This window comes from Rhineura floridana, chromosome 2 (assembly GCF_030035675.1).
Source record: "Rhineura floridana isolate rRhiFlo1 chromosome 2, rRhiFlo1.hap2, whole genome shotgun sequence".
NCBI lineage: Eukaryota > Metazoa > Chordata > Lepidosauria > Squamata > Rhineuridae > Rhineura > Rhineura floridana.
Genome location: NC_084481.1, coordinates 138474077 through 138492927, shown reverse-complemented (window position 1 = coordinate 138492927; position 18851 = coordinate 138474077). Strand labels below are relative to the sequence as shown.

General features: G+C 43.9%; 1 protein-coding gene across 8 annotated transcripts in view; it reads left to right on the top strand.

Moving 5' to 3' along the window:
- NELL1 (neural EGFL like 1) overlaps positions 1–18851 on the top strand; it is an 859864-nt gene that overhangs the window by 223663 nt on the left and 617350 nt on the right. For all 8 annotated transcript variants that reach the window (XM_061610630.1, XM_061610631.1, XM_061610636.1 and 5 more), the window contains one exon: positions 8699–8795. In XM_061610630.1, the coding sequence (XP_061466614.1) occupies positions 8699–8795 (97 nt within the window). The remainder of the gene's footprint in view (positions 1–8698; positions 8796–18851) is intronic.

The window sequence follows — 18851 nt, the reverse complement described above, 5'->3', positions numbered from 1 at the left end:
AATCCCTATCTAGGGAATATGTACAGGAAGTCCCAAACTGGGCAAGCCTTTGATCTGCGAGAACAGGATGGCTTATCTTGATTGGCTGCCTGACAAGCTATTAAATACAGATCTTATCAGTAGAGCAGGGGTACTTTCGAAACTAGAAAAGGTCTTCAAATGTAAAGATGTATCACTAAACACTAAAGTCAGGATCATTCAGAGGATGCTGTTCCTAATCTCTATGAATAGATGTGAAAGTGGAGGAGTGTTAGAACAAATTAAACCAGAACTATCACTAGAAGCTAAAATGATGAAACTGAGGCTATCATACTTTGGACACATCATGAGAAGACATGATTCACTCGCAAAGACCATAATGCTGGGAAAAACAGAAGGGAGTAGAAAAAGAGGAAGGCCAAACAAGAGATGGATTGATTTTATTAAGAAAGCCGCAGACCTGAACTTACAAGATCTGAACAGGGTGGTTCATGAGGTCACTGATTCATAGTGTTGCCATAAGTCATAATTGACTTGAAGGCACATAACAAACTCTGAGTAGTTGCAGGATGCTTAGTTTTCTTTCATAGGATTCTTGATGTGGTTGGTATGGTATTGCATTTTGGAAACCATCACTGTCTTGTCTTTTCTTTTTTCTATTTGCATTTCATTTACCTCTGACATCACTCATTTATATCCATAGAAGCAACAACTGTGGTTCCATATGGTCAGCTCAGCCCCCTTAAACCCACTGATGATGCATCTTGTTGTTTACATGACGGTTTGTGGTTCTTGCCCAATAGTGATAAAAGAGAATTCACATACTGGGAAGTGTGGCTGCAATTGTTGTTGTTCCCAAGCTGCTGTCTGTGAAGGTAGATCAAACTCTGTGTTTTCTCTCTGTCAATTATTACTCACTGGAATTGGATTGGCTGTCAAAGTGAGTTTATAGCAGCCCACAAGGTAGACAGAAAAGGGTAAAGAATCTTATTACTGTTACTCATTTCTCAGATCTCTTTCTGAAGTGAAGGCTCAAATCTCTAAAGAAGTGTGGAGCAGCCATGTTAAAAGGTACAGACAGGGCATTACAGGCAGGGGGTTGCCAACCCTTCTTGGATATGGATATCTTTGCAAAGGATCCCTAGTCAAGCTTTACTAACAGCGGAATCCAAATCATATCTACTCAGACATAAATCCTGTTGAATTCTATGGGACTTAGTAAGTGTGTTTAGGTTGTGCTGCATGGGAATTTCTGTGACATTAGCTAACTGGCTGCCAGGATTTTTTTAGTTTTGGTTCGTAACTCTGACTGGTTGTGGGATGCTGAGTTTTCTGCCTTACTCATAGGAATCTAGTTGTGGTTGGTATGGTATTCCATTCAGGAAATCATTAATGTCTCTTGTTTTTGTTTTTCTATTTGCATTTCATTTACCTCTGACCTTACTTCCTTACATCCATAGAAGCAACAACAATGGTTCCATGCGCTCAGCTGAACCCCCTTAAACCCACCTTGTTGGTTGCATGATAGTTTGTTTATTGCCTAATGCCATGAACCCTTGCCACCCTGCAGGTGCTAGGTACATGCTTCAGACCCAATTCCCCACCCTGGGTAATTGATCTGGAACCCAATATCCCCCTTGCCAAGGCTGTGCAAACCAACACCAACCCTGCAAGGTAGAAGATAGGCTGCCACCACCTCTTCAACTGGTTCCACTCTGAGTTAGGTGAAACCCAGAGCCCAGATATAGGTAAACCAAGGATTCCTAAAGACAAGAGCCAAACAGGCACTCCTTGTCCAGACGCCTCTGGGAAAGCCAAAACACACTCTTGGTAGTTTGTGGTCAGTGGTCAAGGCGCTGGATTCAGAACCAAATTGGTCTCACTCAATGAACACACAAGGGTAATAAGAAGTAGCTTTATTAATAAAATATAAGTGCAAAATTAACAGCAGCAAAACAATTCCTCAAAACCACACCCAGCCAGGGGTTCAGGTACAACATAAGAGAGTTCAGACACAACAGAAAAATAACAAACTAACTAGCCTATTCTACTTACTGATGAAGTAATTGTTGCAAATCTCATCTCTCCCTAGAGAGATATCATCAGGATAGTGAAAGGCAGTGGAACCCCACATGGCATCCAGGGAAACAACCAGGGGAACAAAAGCTGCGGGTCTTCCACCCTATACTTAAGGAAAAACCCTCAGCAACAGTTCATAATGGATAAGCCAATCAGAGGGCTTTCTGATGAAGTAATATTCCCGAAGCTTCTTCCCTTTTCGTGCCTTAGCAGGTCCTGTCCCTTCCTGATCTCAAACCTTCTCAGGCCCACATGGCCTTGAGTACCAGGCTCTCACCAGATAACAGATAACCATGTGCTGCTATTCAGGCCTCCTAATTAGTTGCAGCTGAGAAATGAAACCTAAAAGTTTTCCACAGAGGCCCATCTCCTCCCAGATGAAATCCCCACAATTCTCTGCATCTGAGCCATTTTACACAGTTCATTCTAAACCAGTTTGAACCAATGTTGCGATTTCATGACACCCAATAGAGGTAAAAGAGAATTTACATACTGGGAAGTGTGGCTTCAATTGTTCTCAAGCTACTGCCTGTGAAGGTAGACCAAACCATGTGTGTCTTCTGTTTGTCAGTTATTACTCACTAGAATTGGGTTGGCTGTCAAAGTGAGTTTATAGCAGCCCACTGGGTAGGCAGGAAAAGGTTGAGAATCTTCTTAAACTCTTACTCATTTCTTAGATCTCTATCTGCAGTGAAGGGTCAAGTTTGTAAAGACGTTTGGGGCAGCCATGTTAAAAGGCAGGCAGGGCATTCCAGGCCAACCCTGCTTTGTTATCAATATCATTGCAGAAGACCCCTTGCCAAGAGCACAATTCTAACCATATCTACTCAGAAGTAAGTCCTGTTGAGTTCTATGGGGCTTAGACCCATAGTAAATGTGTTTAGAAATGCAGCCTCAGGGCATCAATCTTTACTCCTAAATGATCCCATCTGACATCTCCCTTCTTCCTACAATGGCCTTCTGATCACTGGCCTGGCCTTAGGGCACTTAAACCCTTATTGCCAGAAGCAAGTAAGCTAGATTAAATGTTCCCTATCCAGCATGTGACAGAATTACATTGTGTTCTTAACTTCAGCAGCTGTCCCTTGAATACAGTTTAAAGCTTGTCTTTAGTCCTTGCAAGTTAGCAAGTAATAATAATAATAATAATAATAAATTTTATTTTTCAGCTGCCTATCTGTCCGGGTTAGGGCCACTCTAGGTGACGAACAACAAGAATAAAAACAATACATATAGATCAACATAATCAAATTTTAAGCTAAAAAACCATTCATTAAATCAATTGTAACATAAGTTAATCTGTCCCAATCTTGTAGGCCTGCCTGAACAGCCAGGTCTTCAAGGGTCAGCGATAGCTGGACAGGGAGGGAGCATGTCTGAGATCGAAAGGGAGAGAGTTCCAGAGGGTGGGGGCCACAACAGAGAATGCCCTCTCTCTGGTCTGTACCAGCCTAGCTGTTCTCACCGGTGGGACCGAGAGAAGGTCTTGCGAGGCTGATCTCGTCAGGCGGCACAATCGGTGATTCTGGAGGCGTTCCTTCAGATATACTGGGCTGAAACCGTATAGGGTTTTAAAGGTCAACACCAACACCTTGAATTGGGCCCCGTAGACAACTGGTAGCCTGTGAAGATCTAATAACACTGGGGTGATATGATCCCAGCGACGGCTATGTGTAATCAAGCGTGCCGCCGCGTTCTGTACCAGCTGTAATTTCCGGACCGTTTTCAAGGGTAACCCCACGTAGAGCGCATTGCAGTAGTCTAAGCGAGAGGAGACCAGGGCATGTATCACCTGAGGGAGCAGGTGAACAGGAAGATAGGGACACAGTCTCCGTATCAGATGTAATTGATACCAAGCTGCCCGGCTCACTGCTGTAATCTGAGCCTCCCTGGACAGTTGGGAGTCAAGTATGACCCCAAGACTGCGGACCTGGTCCTTCAGGGGTAAACTTACCCCATCAAGCATCAGGTCAGTAATTCCTAACTTCCTTTTATCTCCCACAAGTAATACCTCAGTCTTGTCGGGGTTCAGCTTCAGCCTATTCTCTCCCATCCATCCACTTACGGATTCTAGGCACTTGGACATGGTATTCACAGCCAACTCCGGTGAGGACTTAAAGGAGAGATAGAGCTGAGTGTCATCTGTGTACTGATGGCACTGCAACCCAAAACTCCTGATGATTGCTCCCAGCGGTTTCACATAGATGTTGAATAGCATGGGAGAGAGGATAGAATCCTGTGGTACTCCACAATGAAGAGGCCAAGGGTCTGAAACCTCATCTCCCAATGCCACCCGTTGCTGCCTATCCGAGAGATAGGAACGGAACCACTGCAAGACAGTGCCTCCTATTCCTAATCCCTCTAGGCGGTTTAAAAGGATACCGTGGTCAACGGTATTGAAAGCAGCTGAGAGGTCCAGGAGGACAAGGAAGGTGTATTCACCCCTATCCAATGCCCTCCGCATATCATCTACCAGAGCGACCAAGGCTGTTTCCGTACCATGACCAGTCCTAAAACCTGATTGGTATGGATCTAAATAATCCGTTTCCTCCAAGTGTGTCTGTAATTGCGCAGCCACCACCCTCTCAATCACCTTGCCCAAGAATGGTAAATTAGAGACTGGGCGAAAGTTGTTTAACTCTTGGGGATCCAAGGACGGGTTTTTAAAGATGGGCTTTATTACCGCTTCCTTGAGGGCTGATGGCATTGCACCCTCTTGCAAGGATGCATTCACCACCGCCTTGATCCCTTCGCCCAGTCTCTCTTTACAGCTCATGATGAGCCATGATGGGCAAGGATCAACCAGACAGGTGGTCGGCTTCACAGTACAGAGCACCTTGTCCACTTCCTCAGAGAGAAGAGGCTGAAACCGATCCCAACAGACCGGAATGCAACTGGCCGACTCTGGCCCACTTCCTGTTTCCACGGCGAGCGGAAGCGTGCTCTTCAGACGTTCGATTTTATCGGCAAAGTGTTTAGCAAAAGTATCACAGGAGATTTTAGAATGTTCCATGGGTTCCTGAGCAACTGGACCGACCAGGCTTCGGACCACTTGGAACAATCTCCTGCGACAACACTCTGCTGACGCAATAGAAGCAGCAAAGAAATTTTTCTTTGCTGCCTTTGTTGCCACCTGGTAGGCAGCTATTGCTGCTCTAACCCATGTCCGATCGTCTTCAGTGCAAGATTTCCGCCACCGGCGCTCAAGTCGTCTCACCTCCTGTCTCAGACCCCGCAGCCGTGGTGTATACCAAGGTGCTGTCTGAGTTCTGTTCAGGGGGAGAGGACGTTTCGGAGCCACCCGGTCCACCGCCCTGGCGATCTCCTTATTCCACTCCATCACCAGGGATTCGACCGGGCGACCTTCAGTCAGCTCCATATCCCCCAGCGCATTCAGGAATCCTTTGGGCTCCATCAGGCGTCTGGGGCAGACCATTCTAATAGGTCCTTGTCCCCTGCGGAGGGAGTGCGGCATCGAGAAATCTATATTCACCAGATAGTGATCTGACCATGACACGGAGTTAGAAGAATTCACCCCCATTTTCAGAGCACTATCCTCCCCTCCTGAGACAAACACAAGGTCGAGAGCATGACCGGCTACATGGGTAGGCCCTATATTACTAAGGTGCAGATCCCAGGAAGTCATGGTTTCCATGAAATCCCGAGGGGCTCCTGTGAGGACAGCCTCGGCATGTACGTTGAAATCCCCCATCACGACAAGATTGGGGGAGAGCAATCGCACAGCCGAGACTACCTCAAGCACCTCAGTCAGGGATTCTGCTGTGCAGCGGGGTGGGCGGTACACAAGCAGAATCCCTAAACTGCCCTTTGGGCCCAACCTCCAGTACATGCAATCAACAAACTTGGTCTCGTGGAGAGGGGGTCTGGCGAAACACAAAGATTCCCGGTAGATAACTGCCACCCCCCCTCCCCGCCTCCCAATCCTCGGCTGCTGTGCATATCGGAAACCGGTTGGACACATAGCCTCAGGTATAGGAGCTGAGGCCTCATCCAGCCATGTATGTTATGTATTCAGTGTTCTGTCTTTCACTTGTAAGTTAAGTTGGCTTCTTTTTATGTAATAAACATTTTTGAGCTGGTTTACACAAATACGGTATTTTGTGCATGCAGCCAATCTTGACTGCTCCTGGGTGTGAATTTGTACAAACAATTTTCTGAAAGGATGCCAGAATGGAGGGACTGTTACACCCTTCTTCTATAAAGGGCAAATCCTTTGTTAAATCCCCCCCAAAGCCTGAGATAAACCATATGGGTCTGTGTCTCATTTATCTTCCTTATATTGTACTATTGAGTTGCAGCATAATACATGTCGATTTGTGTGCCTTTACATTGAAAAATTCATTCTTTTTGTGTCATTGAAGACCGATATTGTGCAGTCCCCTTAAAGCCTTATGCAACCAAATAAATAAAAATCCAATACTCCCTTGTATGTAGTCTTGTGGATAGCAGTGTGTTCCTTTGCTTTAAGTTTTGGGGGTTTAGTTGTTAAGAGAAGATGGAGTTCCTCATGGAATATTGAAAATACTATGTACTTTCTAGAGAGTACCGATATCATGTAGCTAAAGAAAAAAATCTAATGTGTGTGTTATTCAGTGATTTTCTTTCTCAGTAAATATGCCAAAGGCCTTAGTCAAGGTGTGATCCTATACGTGTCAGAAATAAGCCCCATTTAGCTTGGACTTACTGCCAGGTAATTGCATATAAGGTTACAGCTTCAGTTTCTTAAAGCAGTATTGTATTTGAGTAGAAGTTTAGTTGTGCATTTGTTGCTGAAGAATGGCAGTGTTTAGACTTTAAAATTATTGACAGAAATAATAAATACTTCCATAGTTGTAGTGTACTCCAAAATATAGGCTTGCAGAATGGCAACTTGTTTTATTGTTCAAAGACGTAAATTAGTTCAAGGGGAAATATGAAAGGGTATTATCTAGCAAGAAAAAAAAACCTCACTGCAATATTAATGATTCCATCTTTGAATGTATTTTTTTGTCTCAGTACTCTGAGGAATTAGAGGTGATTGTAATTACAATGCAGGTAAGCAGTTACTCCCCATAATTATATGAATAACTCTTTTGAGCTCATTGAATGTTCCTAAGTCAAAGGTTTAAATGAATTGTTTTTTAAAAAATCTATTTCTCTTTCAAAAATCTGTTCCTCCTACACTACTATTTCTGCTTCCCTTTTTGGTCAAAAACAGTTTAGAAGACTATATTGCTGTAAACCTGGATATATTTTACTTGTCACAGTTAAGTGGCGACTTTCTGTTTAAGTTTTCTTAAAAATAATAGGTAATTTGGGTCTCTTAAAATGTATGTGTTTCCAAACAAATGTCAAGCTATAACACAAAACCAGTGATTATATTTTGTAAGTCCAAGCTTGAACACATTGGAGAGCTAGACTAGCAGAGCAATCCAACTCATGGGAAGCTAGTAGAAGGGATGCCGGCAGAGGAGGAGCTGGCAGGAAGCTCTGCGGCATCCATTTGTCATTTGGGAGCTGCCGGGCCAACTAAAAGTTGACTCAGGCGGAAGCTGCAAACACAAATGCAAAAGAAAAAGCTGGCTCTCACGAATGCCCCTACCAACGAGTAAGTGCTACCCATTGATTTTCATTACAATTATTTTCTTAGACTGACCTTTTTCTCAGTGAAATTGTGGCCCAGATCGGGATCCACCAGGGTGCTCCAAACAGGAGTTGGAAGTTGTGTAAGCCCCCCCCCAGCCCCTCCACTGACAAGCCCCTGGAATGACCTTTTTCAGGCCTTCTACCAGCTTATGCTGACACCCCTTCTGCCAAGCTGGGATTCCCCAGCGGACCTCTGGCTGAGCCAGCAGGGTCCCAGCTCCGCCACTGAGAGGCTTCTGCCAAGGGAGCCCAGCAGAGCTGGGATCCTGTTTGCTCAGCTGGGGCTCCACCATATCCAGCTCCCCTCAGACCTGTGTAAACATGAGTTGGATTGTACCTTTAGTATAAATGAAATGATAAAGTTGTCCTGGGTTGTATTGATTGGCTCATATTTCTGTTTGGAGCCTGCATCTCAAGTTAATTTTAAAAATATAGTTGCAGTGCCTTCCATTCATTTCTCATGAAACATACACGTTACAAGTGAAAAGAGCTGATATGTTTAATGGCTAAAAATATTTTGCTACTATACATTTGGAAGATATGGATTTCCTCATACGAAAAGCATTTAGTTGCTTTCTTTAATGCTTTAATACTAACATTATAGTTCTAAGGCAACATTTTTTGAACTTTCAACTATATATAAGTTCTGGTTAGGGAATGATAGAAAAATGAATAAATGAGTGAAGTTTGCAAAGTATTCCGTGTTTTAATAGTTTTATTCTTTGTATACAGACAACAATGCAAACCATGGTTCATAAAGCCAAATGATCTTTTCTTGAATGTCTGAATCTGTCAGTTTACAAACTGTGGCTTGCTTCTCTCTCTAATTTTTCAGCAAATTTAGAAATATGATAAATGTGTTTATATTTACTTTAGATTGTACCATGTATGTATTTTTTAAATTTTATCACTGAGTTTTAACCTTAAAATTCGTTAAGGTTCTAATCAGACTGAAAATTCCTCTTTTGGCTAATGGTAGCACTTTATTCCACAGGATTTATGAGCGTGTTATAGACCCTCCAGAAACAAATCTGACTCCAGGAAGCAATCTGTGGCTAGGACAACGTAACAGGAAACATGGCTTCTTTAAGGTAAGCCTGCAAAATGGAACCAAATGGGATAACAGCAATATTATTCATTCATCCTTCACCTTTTGCAACACCCAATCGCTGTTGTTTTATAGCAGTGCTGGCATTTCATAGTTTTACATACATATGGATCAGCTATATGGAGTGAATATTCTGGAACAAGTGACTTCAGTTTACCCTAATTCTGTGCAATGTTTCCTGTGCAACTTGTTCTGAATCACCTATAAGTAAAATAAATGTGAATCTGTGTCAGAGAATGAAATCAATAATGAAATATCGTATACTCTGTGTAGTTAAAAATTTATTGTAGCTGTAAAAATTTGTATAGGCCATGTGCCATTTGACCTTTTCTTCAGCCTGCTTTAATTTGTACTTATTTCATTTAGTGCCTATTTTCTGTGGGAGGTCCAGGAGTCAGCTGGTTGCTGGAAGCCATGCTCCATGTGTTGGAATCCTTTGTTCTAATTTATACATAAAGGCTGATATCCAGTATTAGTCCTAGGATAGACACATTGAAATCATTGGACAAGTAACAGATGCACTGAAGCAGTAATATATAAGCTAACAGGACCACATGGCATTGTGGTAGTGATTCATAAAGCACTTTTAAAACCAAATAGAATAATAGCATTGTAGAGTTGGAGGGGCCTATAAGGCCATCGAGTCCAACTTCCTGCTTAGTGCAGGAATCCAAGTCAAAGCATACCTGATGTGGCTGTCCAGCTGCTTCTTGAATGTCTCCAGTGTTAGAGAGCCCACCACCTCCATAGGTAATTGCTTCCATTGATGTGCTGCTGTAACAGTTAGAACAATTCATGGACTGCTGCAGTCCCATGAATTGCACTGATTTATAGACCCATCAGCTCATATATTTTTCTTGTATGTATCTCTTGTCTCAGGACTGTTCCATATGGGGATTTTAGCTGTATGAGCCAGAGTGATCTCCATAATCTCAGATAAGATGTCTGTAATGCCACAATCCTGAGGCATCTTTTGTGCCTTTATTTGTTTCAACATTACACCCTGGCAGATTTCCCCATTTTTTTTCTTTTCCAGTTGAATTTCTCACATGTCATCAGGGAACTGGGTGAAATTCTGTCTTGTCCTTTTTAACCCAAATGACCCAATTTACACTTTCCAAGATCATAAGCAGACCGAAATGCAGTTATCCTTAAATAACAAAACACTACACCAAAACTAAAATGATGCATAAAACAATAAGGGTGCTTTCAAATGGGTGTTTATTATGGGCTTGTTGGTGCCTATGCATGCAGGTTTTCACAGTGTCTGCATGATGTCACCTGCATAAAAAATGCCAGTTCTTACGGCTTTTCCCATTTAAACTCAATTCACCCTTTTTGCAGAAAATCCAATAGGTTGAGAAAAGTCTGTTGCCAATCACTGGTTGTGATATCTGGATGATTAGTTTGTAATATTAAGTCCCTGTCTGGAAGCACTCTAAAAGACAGCAAACCTCTCTCCCACATTACAACAGAGACAACATAAAACAGCTCATATTTAAAATACATCTTAAAATGCAGCTCTGCTTTAATCCTCCAATTCCTTCTTCCAATAGGACTCCCTTTCCATACCTGTATGTTTTCCCTCATACCCTGAGTAAGATGAAGATAGTGAGGTGATAACTCTTTGCACAGCATCAAAGACATGGCACAGGAAAGCAGACCTGGTGGCAACTATCTTACAAGATGCTCACGAAGTTCATGGAAACCGTGCAGTGTGATCTTTCACAGTCTTTCTATTCCTTCTAGCCTAACCCTGTAGCTTGTACCCTCAGAACCTACAGAGGTGTTGCTTTGTATCAATTTCAGTGCCCCAAAACAAGGGGAAGGGCCTCTGCTTTTTCTTTTGCTAGTGTAGCGGTTAAGGTGTTGGACTACGACCTGGGAGACCAGGGTTCAAATCCCCACACAACCATGAAGCTCACTGGGTGACCTTGGGGCAGTCACCGCCTCTCAGCCTCAGAGGGAGGCAATGGTAAACCACCTCTGAATATCGCTTACCATGAAAACCCTATTCATAGGGTCGCCATGAGTCAGGATCGACTTGAAGGCAGTCCATTTACATTTAGTGGCACCCCCAGCATAGTAGCCAGCATAAGGGCATGACATGTCTCCAGTTTCTTGGAGTCTGCAAACAAAACATCATCAAAATAGTGGGTGATATTGTTAGAGGTTGTGGTGCCACAGCAGCCACTAGAGGAAGGTGCTCTGTTGCTCAAATGCAGCACACAACATCGAGCAGCCCATCTGAGGGGCTCTAGCCATATAAAACTTTCCCTCAAACCAAAATCCCAACAACTCAAAATCATCTGGGTAGACTGAGAGGAGGCAGAAAGCTTGGGTAATTCATCCCCCCTTTCACATCACTGCACCATATGAATGCCAGCATCAAATGAGGCCTACCAAGCTGTGCACAAATGAACTGGAACAGAGTTGCTGAGGTCTTCATCCTTAAGAACATAAGAACATAAGAAGAGCCTGCTGGATCAGGCCAGTGGCCCATCTAGTCCAGCATCCTGTTCTCACAGTGGCCAACCAGGTGCCTGGGGGAAGCCCGCAAGCAGGACCCGAGTACAAGAACACTCTCCCCTCCTGAGGCTTCCGGCAACTGGTGCCTCTGACTAGGGTGGCACAGCACAGCCATCATGGCTAGTAGCCATTGATAGCCCTGTCCTCCATGAATTTGTCTAATCTTCTTTTAAAGCCGTCCAAGCTGGTGGCCATTACTGCATCTTGTGGGAGCAAATTCCATAGTTTAACTATGCACTGAGTAAAGAAGTACTTCCTTTTGTCTGTCCTGAATCTTCCAACATTCAGCTTCTTTGAATGTCCACGAGTTCTAGTATTATGAGAGAGGGAGAAGAACTTTTCTCTATCCACTTTCTCAATGCCATGCATAACTTTATACACTTCTATCATGTCTCCTCTGACCCGCCTTTTCTCTAAACTAAAAAGCCCCAAATGCTGCAACCTTTCCTCGTAAGGGAGTCGCTCCATCCCCTTGATCATTCTGGTTGCCCTCTTCTGAACCTTTTCCAACTCTATCATATCCTTATTGAGATGAGGCGACCAGAACTGTACACAGTATTCCAAATGCGGCCGCACCATAGATTTATACAATGGCATTATGATATCGGCTGTTTTATTTTCAATACCTTTCCTAATTATCGCTAGCATGGAATTTGCCTTTTTCACAGCTGCCGCACACTGGGTCGACATTTTCATCGTGCTGTCCACTACAACCCCGAGGTCTCTCTCCTGGTCGGTCACCGCCAGTTCAGACCCCATGAGCGTATATGTGAAATTCAGATTTTTTGCTCCAATATGCATAATTTTACACTTGTTTATATTGAATTGCATTTGCCATTTTTCTGCCCATTCACTCAGTTTGGAGAGGTCTTTTTGGAGCTCTTCGCAATCCCTTTTTGTTTTAACAACCCTGAACAATTTAGTGTCATCAGCAAACTTGGCCACTTCACTGCTCACTCCTAATTCTAGGTCATTAATGAACAAGTTGAAAAGTACAGGTCCTAATACCGATCCTTGAGGGACTCCACTTTCTACAGCCCTCCATTGGGAGAACTGTCCGTTTATTCCTACTCTCTGCTTTCTGCTTCTTAACCAATTCCTTATCCACAAGAGGACCTCTCCTCTTATTCCATGACTGCTAAGCTTCCTCAGAAGCCTTTGGTGAGGTACCTTGTCAAACGCTTTTTGAAAGTCTAAGTACACTATGTCCACTGGATCACCTCTATCTATATGCTTGTTGACACTCTCAAAGAATTCTAATAGGTTACTGAGACAGGACTTTCCCTTGCAGAAGCCATGCTGAAGGCTTGTTCTTCTATGTGCTTAGTTAATCTAGCTTTAATCATACTTTCTACCAGTTTTCCAGGGACAGAAGTTAAGCTAACTGGCCTGTAATTTCCGGGATCCCCTCTGGATCCCTTTTTGAAGATTGGCGTTACATTTGCCACTTTCCAGTCCTCAGGCACGGAGGAGGACCCAAGGGACAAGTTACATATTTTAGTTAGCAGATCAGCAATTTCACATTTGAGTTCTTTGAGAACTCTCAGGTGGATGCCATCCGGGCCCGGTGATTTGTCAGTTTTTATATTGTCCATTAAGCTTAGAACTTTCTCTCTCGTTACCACTATTTGTCTCAGTTCCTCAGAATCCCTTCCTGCAAATGTTAGTTCAGGTTCAGGGATCTGCCCTATATCTTCCACTGTGAAGACAGATGCAAAGAATTCATTTAGCTTCTCTGCAATCTCCTTATCGTTCTTTAGTACACCTTTGACTCCCTTATCATCCAAGGGTCCAATTGTCTCCCTAGATGGTCTCCTGCTTTGAATGTATTTATAGAATTTTTGTTGTTGGTTTTTATGTTCTTAGCAATGTGCTCCTCAAATTCTTTTTTAGCATCCCTTATTGTCTTCTTGCATTTCTTTTGCCAGAGTTTGTGTTCTTTTTTATTTTCTTCATTTGGACAAGACTTCCATTTTTTGAAGGAAGACTTTTTGCCTCTAAGAGCTTCCTTGACTTTGCTCGTTAACCATGCTGGCATCTTCTTGGCCCTGGCGGTACCTTTTCTGATCTGCGGTATGCACTCCAGTTGAGCTTCTAATAAAGTGTTTTTAAACAACTTCCAAGCATTTTCGAGTGATGTGACCCTCTGGACTTTGTTTTTCACCTTTCTTTTTACCAATCCCCTCATTTTTGTGAAGTTTCCTCTTTTGAAGTCAAATGTGACCGTGTTGGATTTTCTTGGCAATTGGCCAGTTACATGTATGTTAAATTTAATAGCACTGTGGTCACTGCTCCCAATCGGTTCAACAACACTTACATCTCGCACCAGGTCCCGGTCCCCACTGAGGATTAAGTCCAGGGTTGCCGTCCCTCTGGTCGGTTGCATGACCAACTGGTCTAGGGCATAGTCATTTAGAATATCTAGAAACTTTGCTTCTTTGTCATGACTGGAACACATATGCAGCCAGTCTATGTCCGGGTAGTTGAAGTCACCCATTACTACCACATTTCCTAGTTTGGATGCTTCCTCAATTTCATATCTCATCTCAAGGTCTCCCTGAGCATTTTGATCAGGGGGACGATAGATCGTTCCCAGTATTAAGTCCCTCCTGGGGCATGGTATCACCACCCACAACGATTCTGTGGAGGAGTCTGCCTCTTTTGGGGTTTCGAGCTTGCTAGATTCAATGCCTTCTTTCACGTATAGAGCGACTCCGCCACCAATACGTCCTTCCCTGTCCTTCCGATATAGTTTATATCCAGGGATAACTGTATCCCACTGGTTTTCTCCATTCCACCAGGTCTCCGTTATGCTCACTATATCAATGCTCTCCTCTAAGACCAAGCACTCCAGTTCTCCCATCTTGGTTCGCAGGCTCCTAGCATTAGCGTACAGGCACTTGTAAGCAGTGTCTCTCTTCAAGTGTTTTTGGCACTTGTGGTTAGGCCTGTGGTAATTTTGCTCTTCTGAATTTATATCCTGTGCCCCTGCTCTCACAATGCCTACCTCTAGGCCTACCCCTATTAAAATTTCATCATTTCTTTGGTTTTTATCCCGGGGGGAGGTTTATTCTGAACCGGACCTTTCTCAGCTCCTGTCGGGTTTCCCCCCTCAGTCAGTTTAAAAGCTGCTCTGCCACCTTTTTAATTTTAAGTGCCAGCAGTCTGGTTCCATTCTGGTTCAAGTGGAGCCCATCCCTTTTGTACAGGCCCGGCTTGTCCCAAAATGTTCCCCAGTGCCTAACAAATCCAAACCCTTCCACCCGACACCATCGTCTCATCCACACATTGAGACTGCGAAGCTGGGCCTGTCTGGCTGGTCCTGCGCGTGGAACCAGTAGCATTTCAGAGAAAGCCACCTTGGAGGTCCTGGCTTTCAGCATCCTACCTAGCAACCTAAATTTTGCTTCCAGGACCTCACGGCTGCATTTCCCCATGTCGTTGGTGCCAACGTGCACCACGACCACTGACTCCTTCCCAGCACTGTCTACCAAACTATCTAAACGATGGGCGATATCCGCAACCTTCGCACCAGGCAGGCAAAACACCTTGCGGTCTACACGCCCATCACACACCCCACTGTCTATGTTTCTAATGATCGAATCACCCACTACAAGGATCCCTCCACCCCCTGGAGATATATCCTCGGCACGAGAGGATAGCTGCTCATCCCCCAAGGAATGGGTCCCTTCTAAGGAATCGTTTCCCTCTTCCTCAGCTGGATGCTCTCCTTCCCCGAGACCATCGTTGGGCTATGATAGGTGATACAGTAGACAAAATTCACTGGCAGCCTTCTTAGGCACCATTCCCAAGGGAAAGACTGTCAATAATGGTGCTGACAAATGAGAAATATGGTCTAGCACCCAACCCGTGCTAACTCTTTACGTAGCTTCTATATGACCACATTTTCTATCTTTTCAATGTACCAGAGATTGCAATATATATGTTTCATAGGGCCCTCATAAGGGATCTTTAAGTTGAATTTAATCTAAAATACTCCACATACTCCAAGTTTAGGTACACTTGCAGCAATTTGCAGAGCTGTGGATATTTAATTGGGTTGGGACCCATTTGGAAAGTGGCTGGCCTTCCCACCTTTATTTTGCACCTGCAGGTCCTTGCCATATCCCTGCTGCTCTCTTTCCCTCATACAGCCATTAAAGGGGGGGGGGCGCCACAAGCAAAACACCTGCTATTAGCAAGGGCACCTATTGCAGATTTCTTGGGAGCTAGACTCCCAGCACAGTAATAGGGAGTATCTCCTACTGACACATTATATACTAAGTGATCACTGTCCATCTGTTTGCCCTAGCACAGCCCTTCCCAACATTTGGGTCCTCAGATGTTGGTGGACTAAACTCCCATCAGCCCCAGACAGCATGGCCAATGGTCAGAAATGATGGGAATTGTAGTCCAGCAACATCTGGGGACCCAAAGGTTGGGAAAGGCTACCCTGGGAACATGCACAGCATCCACACTTGTGGCAGTAACTCCTCCCACTTCAAGGTAGAAATTATGACCACCCTCAAATGATTTCATCATAACAGAGGTATGTTAACTCCATAAAAGCACAGTATGCCATATATATACTATCCAAATACTTGATTTAGGCTGATGGCTGTGCCTCATCTACTACCCTATATATGTGAGAATACCTGATAGTCTGTCATCCTAGGTCCTATCTACTTGCTACTTCCTAATATTCTGCTTATCCTCCCCATTCAGTTTGCCCTTTTCTGTAGTTTCCACCTTCTGAAACAAAGAAAAGATGTCAACATACTGTCCTTTGCAAACTTTTTCCTTCTTATCTGGAAGGAGGTGGCCAGGCTATCTCCACAAATGAAGAGCCAACAAGGGGTACTGAATTATATCCCATATTGGGCTTCCTGGGGATATCCCATTGCATCTGGAGATAGCCACATGACATATCTTGCCAAACCTGTCAAAAGGAAAAAGATATGCTCACTGCTGACCCTTGGACTGTGAACTACTTGAACCCCCATTCTACCAGTCTGAACCTGGAAAGGAAATTCTTATTAAAAGGCCTGTTTAAAAAGTTGTTTTTGGGAGACACCTGAAAGAAAGAAGGGATGGTTTCTGCCAAACCTCTGTTGGTAGTGAGTTACATATGGCAGGGCCTGCCATACTAAGGCTTGGTCCCTGGTAGAGGCCAACCAAACCTTGGGTGTGAGGAACCACTAAGAGTGCCCCATCAGAAGATCTCAGTGATTGAGATGGAACATAGAGAGTCAGGTGGTCCTTAAGGTACTTTGGGCCCAAGTTGTGAATTAACACAAGTACCTTGAACCTGGCCTGGTAGCAAACTGGCAAACCAGTACAGTTCTTCCAGCAGTGGCGTAACATGTTGCCAGTAATCTGCTCCTGTGAGCAGTCTAGCTGCTGCATTCTGCACTAGTTACAGCTTCTGGACCAGATACAAGGCAGCCCCACATAAAGCATGTTACAGTAGTCAAGTCTTGAGGTTACCAATGCATGGGCCACTGTGGTCAGGCTATCACAGTCTAGGAATGGTCGCAGATGGCCTACCAACCAAAGCTGGCAGAAAGCACTCCTAGCCACAGAGCTCACTTGAGCCTTTAGTGACCAAGATGGATAAATGGGGGTACCCCCTAACTGACAGGCAATTGACCTATCTCCCAGAGACAGGAACCACCCACCCACAAGGCCTCTGTCTTTCCAGTATTCAAGCTTAGTTTATTCAGTACACTACTGCATCTAATATGGTGGTGACTGCCCCCCCATGGGATCCAGGCCTGAGTAGTTTGCTACAGACGTGGTCATCCCAGCTGTTCTGCTCACCTATACTTGTAACACATAACTTGAACTGGGGGTGGGGGGAGGCAATAGGAAGAAAGACAACCTATTCTTCTCTTGCTGATTCCTTCTTTAAAAGCCACGTGTTGATAGATTGCTTTTCTCAGGCTTTACTTCCTTCCTCCTTCATCTTGTTAGTGTGTGAGAGTGCTAGCCTGACTCTATAATGGCCACGTATATGCCTGTATTCATAATGTCTTTATTTCCCCATAGTAATAAACCTTTCTTCATTCATTCAACAGCCAGTCTTAGCATATTATTCATTTCTGCACTCCATTGCAATGTATACCAAACTCTGGTTGTCTCCAACACCCACTTCTCCTGCACTGGTGAAGTCAGTTCTGGCTGCTCTGCAGGAGATGGTGTTGGCTCTGTTGCCAGCCTAGGTTCAGCCAAGGTCTCCTCTATAGCAGAAAGGCATGAGTGACAAACTCATAAATGCTGTCTGATCCTTTGCTTCCCTAATTTCTAAAATCCCTTCTCAGTGTCTGACATGTTCCTTTTCCATAGCTTCCAACAGAGCTAGATGGGCATTAACATCAGCCCCAGTATACTCATCTAAGAGGAAGAGGTAACAGTGTGTGTGTGTGTGTGTGCTTACAGTCCATTTGGTTGGCTGCTTAACTTGCTCTTATCCTGGCCATTCTTGGATGCCATCCTGATCAGCTGACCTAGTGGGTATTTCCTCAGTGTGGGCTGAAGAGAAAGCACCCCTCCCATGAGTTTTTCCTGGCTACAGGGAACCATCCCAACCCCTTGTCCTGGCTGAGCCCTACCAGAGCCTTTCCTCTCCTGTGCAGTAGTCACACTCTCAAGGAACAGAATGGAATATGTAAAAGTATGGGAAGCCCTGCCACTGTGAAGTAGGGCCTCCCTTATCCCACTCCTAGCTTCCCCTCCTTCACATTCCTGCAGACTTGTGAGCTGTGTGGTTTGTTTCAGCCCATTGGTTAACACACTGAATGCTGGGTCTCCTTCATCTGTAGCCCCCATCTCAGATATCAGCCAAAGTGTCAACACCATTTCTACTTGAAGGAGATGCTGATGCCTTTCTCATCTAGGTGCAGATGTAAAGACTCCTTCTCACCCACATTACACAACTGGGTTTGAGGCAAGGGAGGCTGCAATTGGTAAGAATACTGTAATAGGTTTTAATAATGCAGATAATTTTTTTATGTCTCATTTGCGCCCCATCCCAATTTAAATTCAGGTGCAGAAATGCCTCCTTACCTGGACTTTATTTTTCTGTCTAACAAGTGAGCTGCCACTGTGAAGTTAAATTGATGGCATAATTTCTTTCTACAGCTGTTGGTTTTTTAACCTCAGCTGGTTCCCATAATTCTGCAGATGGTAAACATATGTTTATAGGCATTCAGTGAAAAAGAAAAAAAGAAGTAGTAATAGTTATATTGGTTTTGCCTATCTTTAATTCTTTTTTGATGCAGACAGCCAGAGTCTGAAGGATATTATGCATTTATAAATTAATATTTCTACACATTAACACTTTGGAAACAGCAGGGGAGCTAATGATATGATAATGAACCGCCAGTTTTTATTGATCATAATGCAAGTCGACAAGTGCCTTTCTTTGTTGTATGGATTTCTGAATATTTTACTATCTGCAGGGCAAAAATACACAATTGCCTGTATTTTTAAGCCTGCTTGTGAGTTTCAC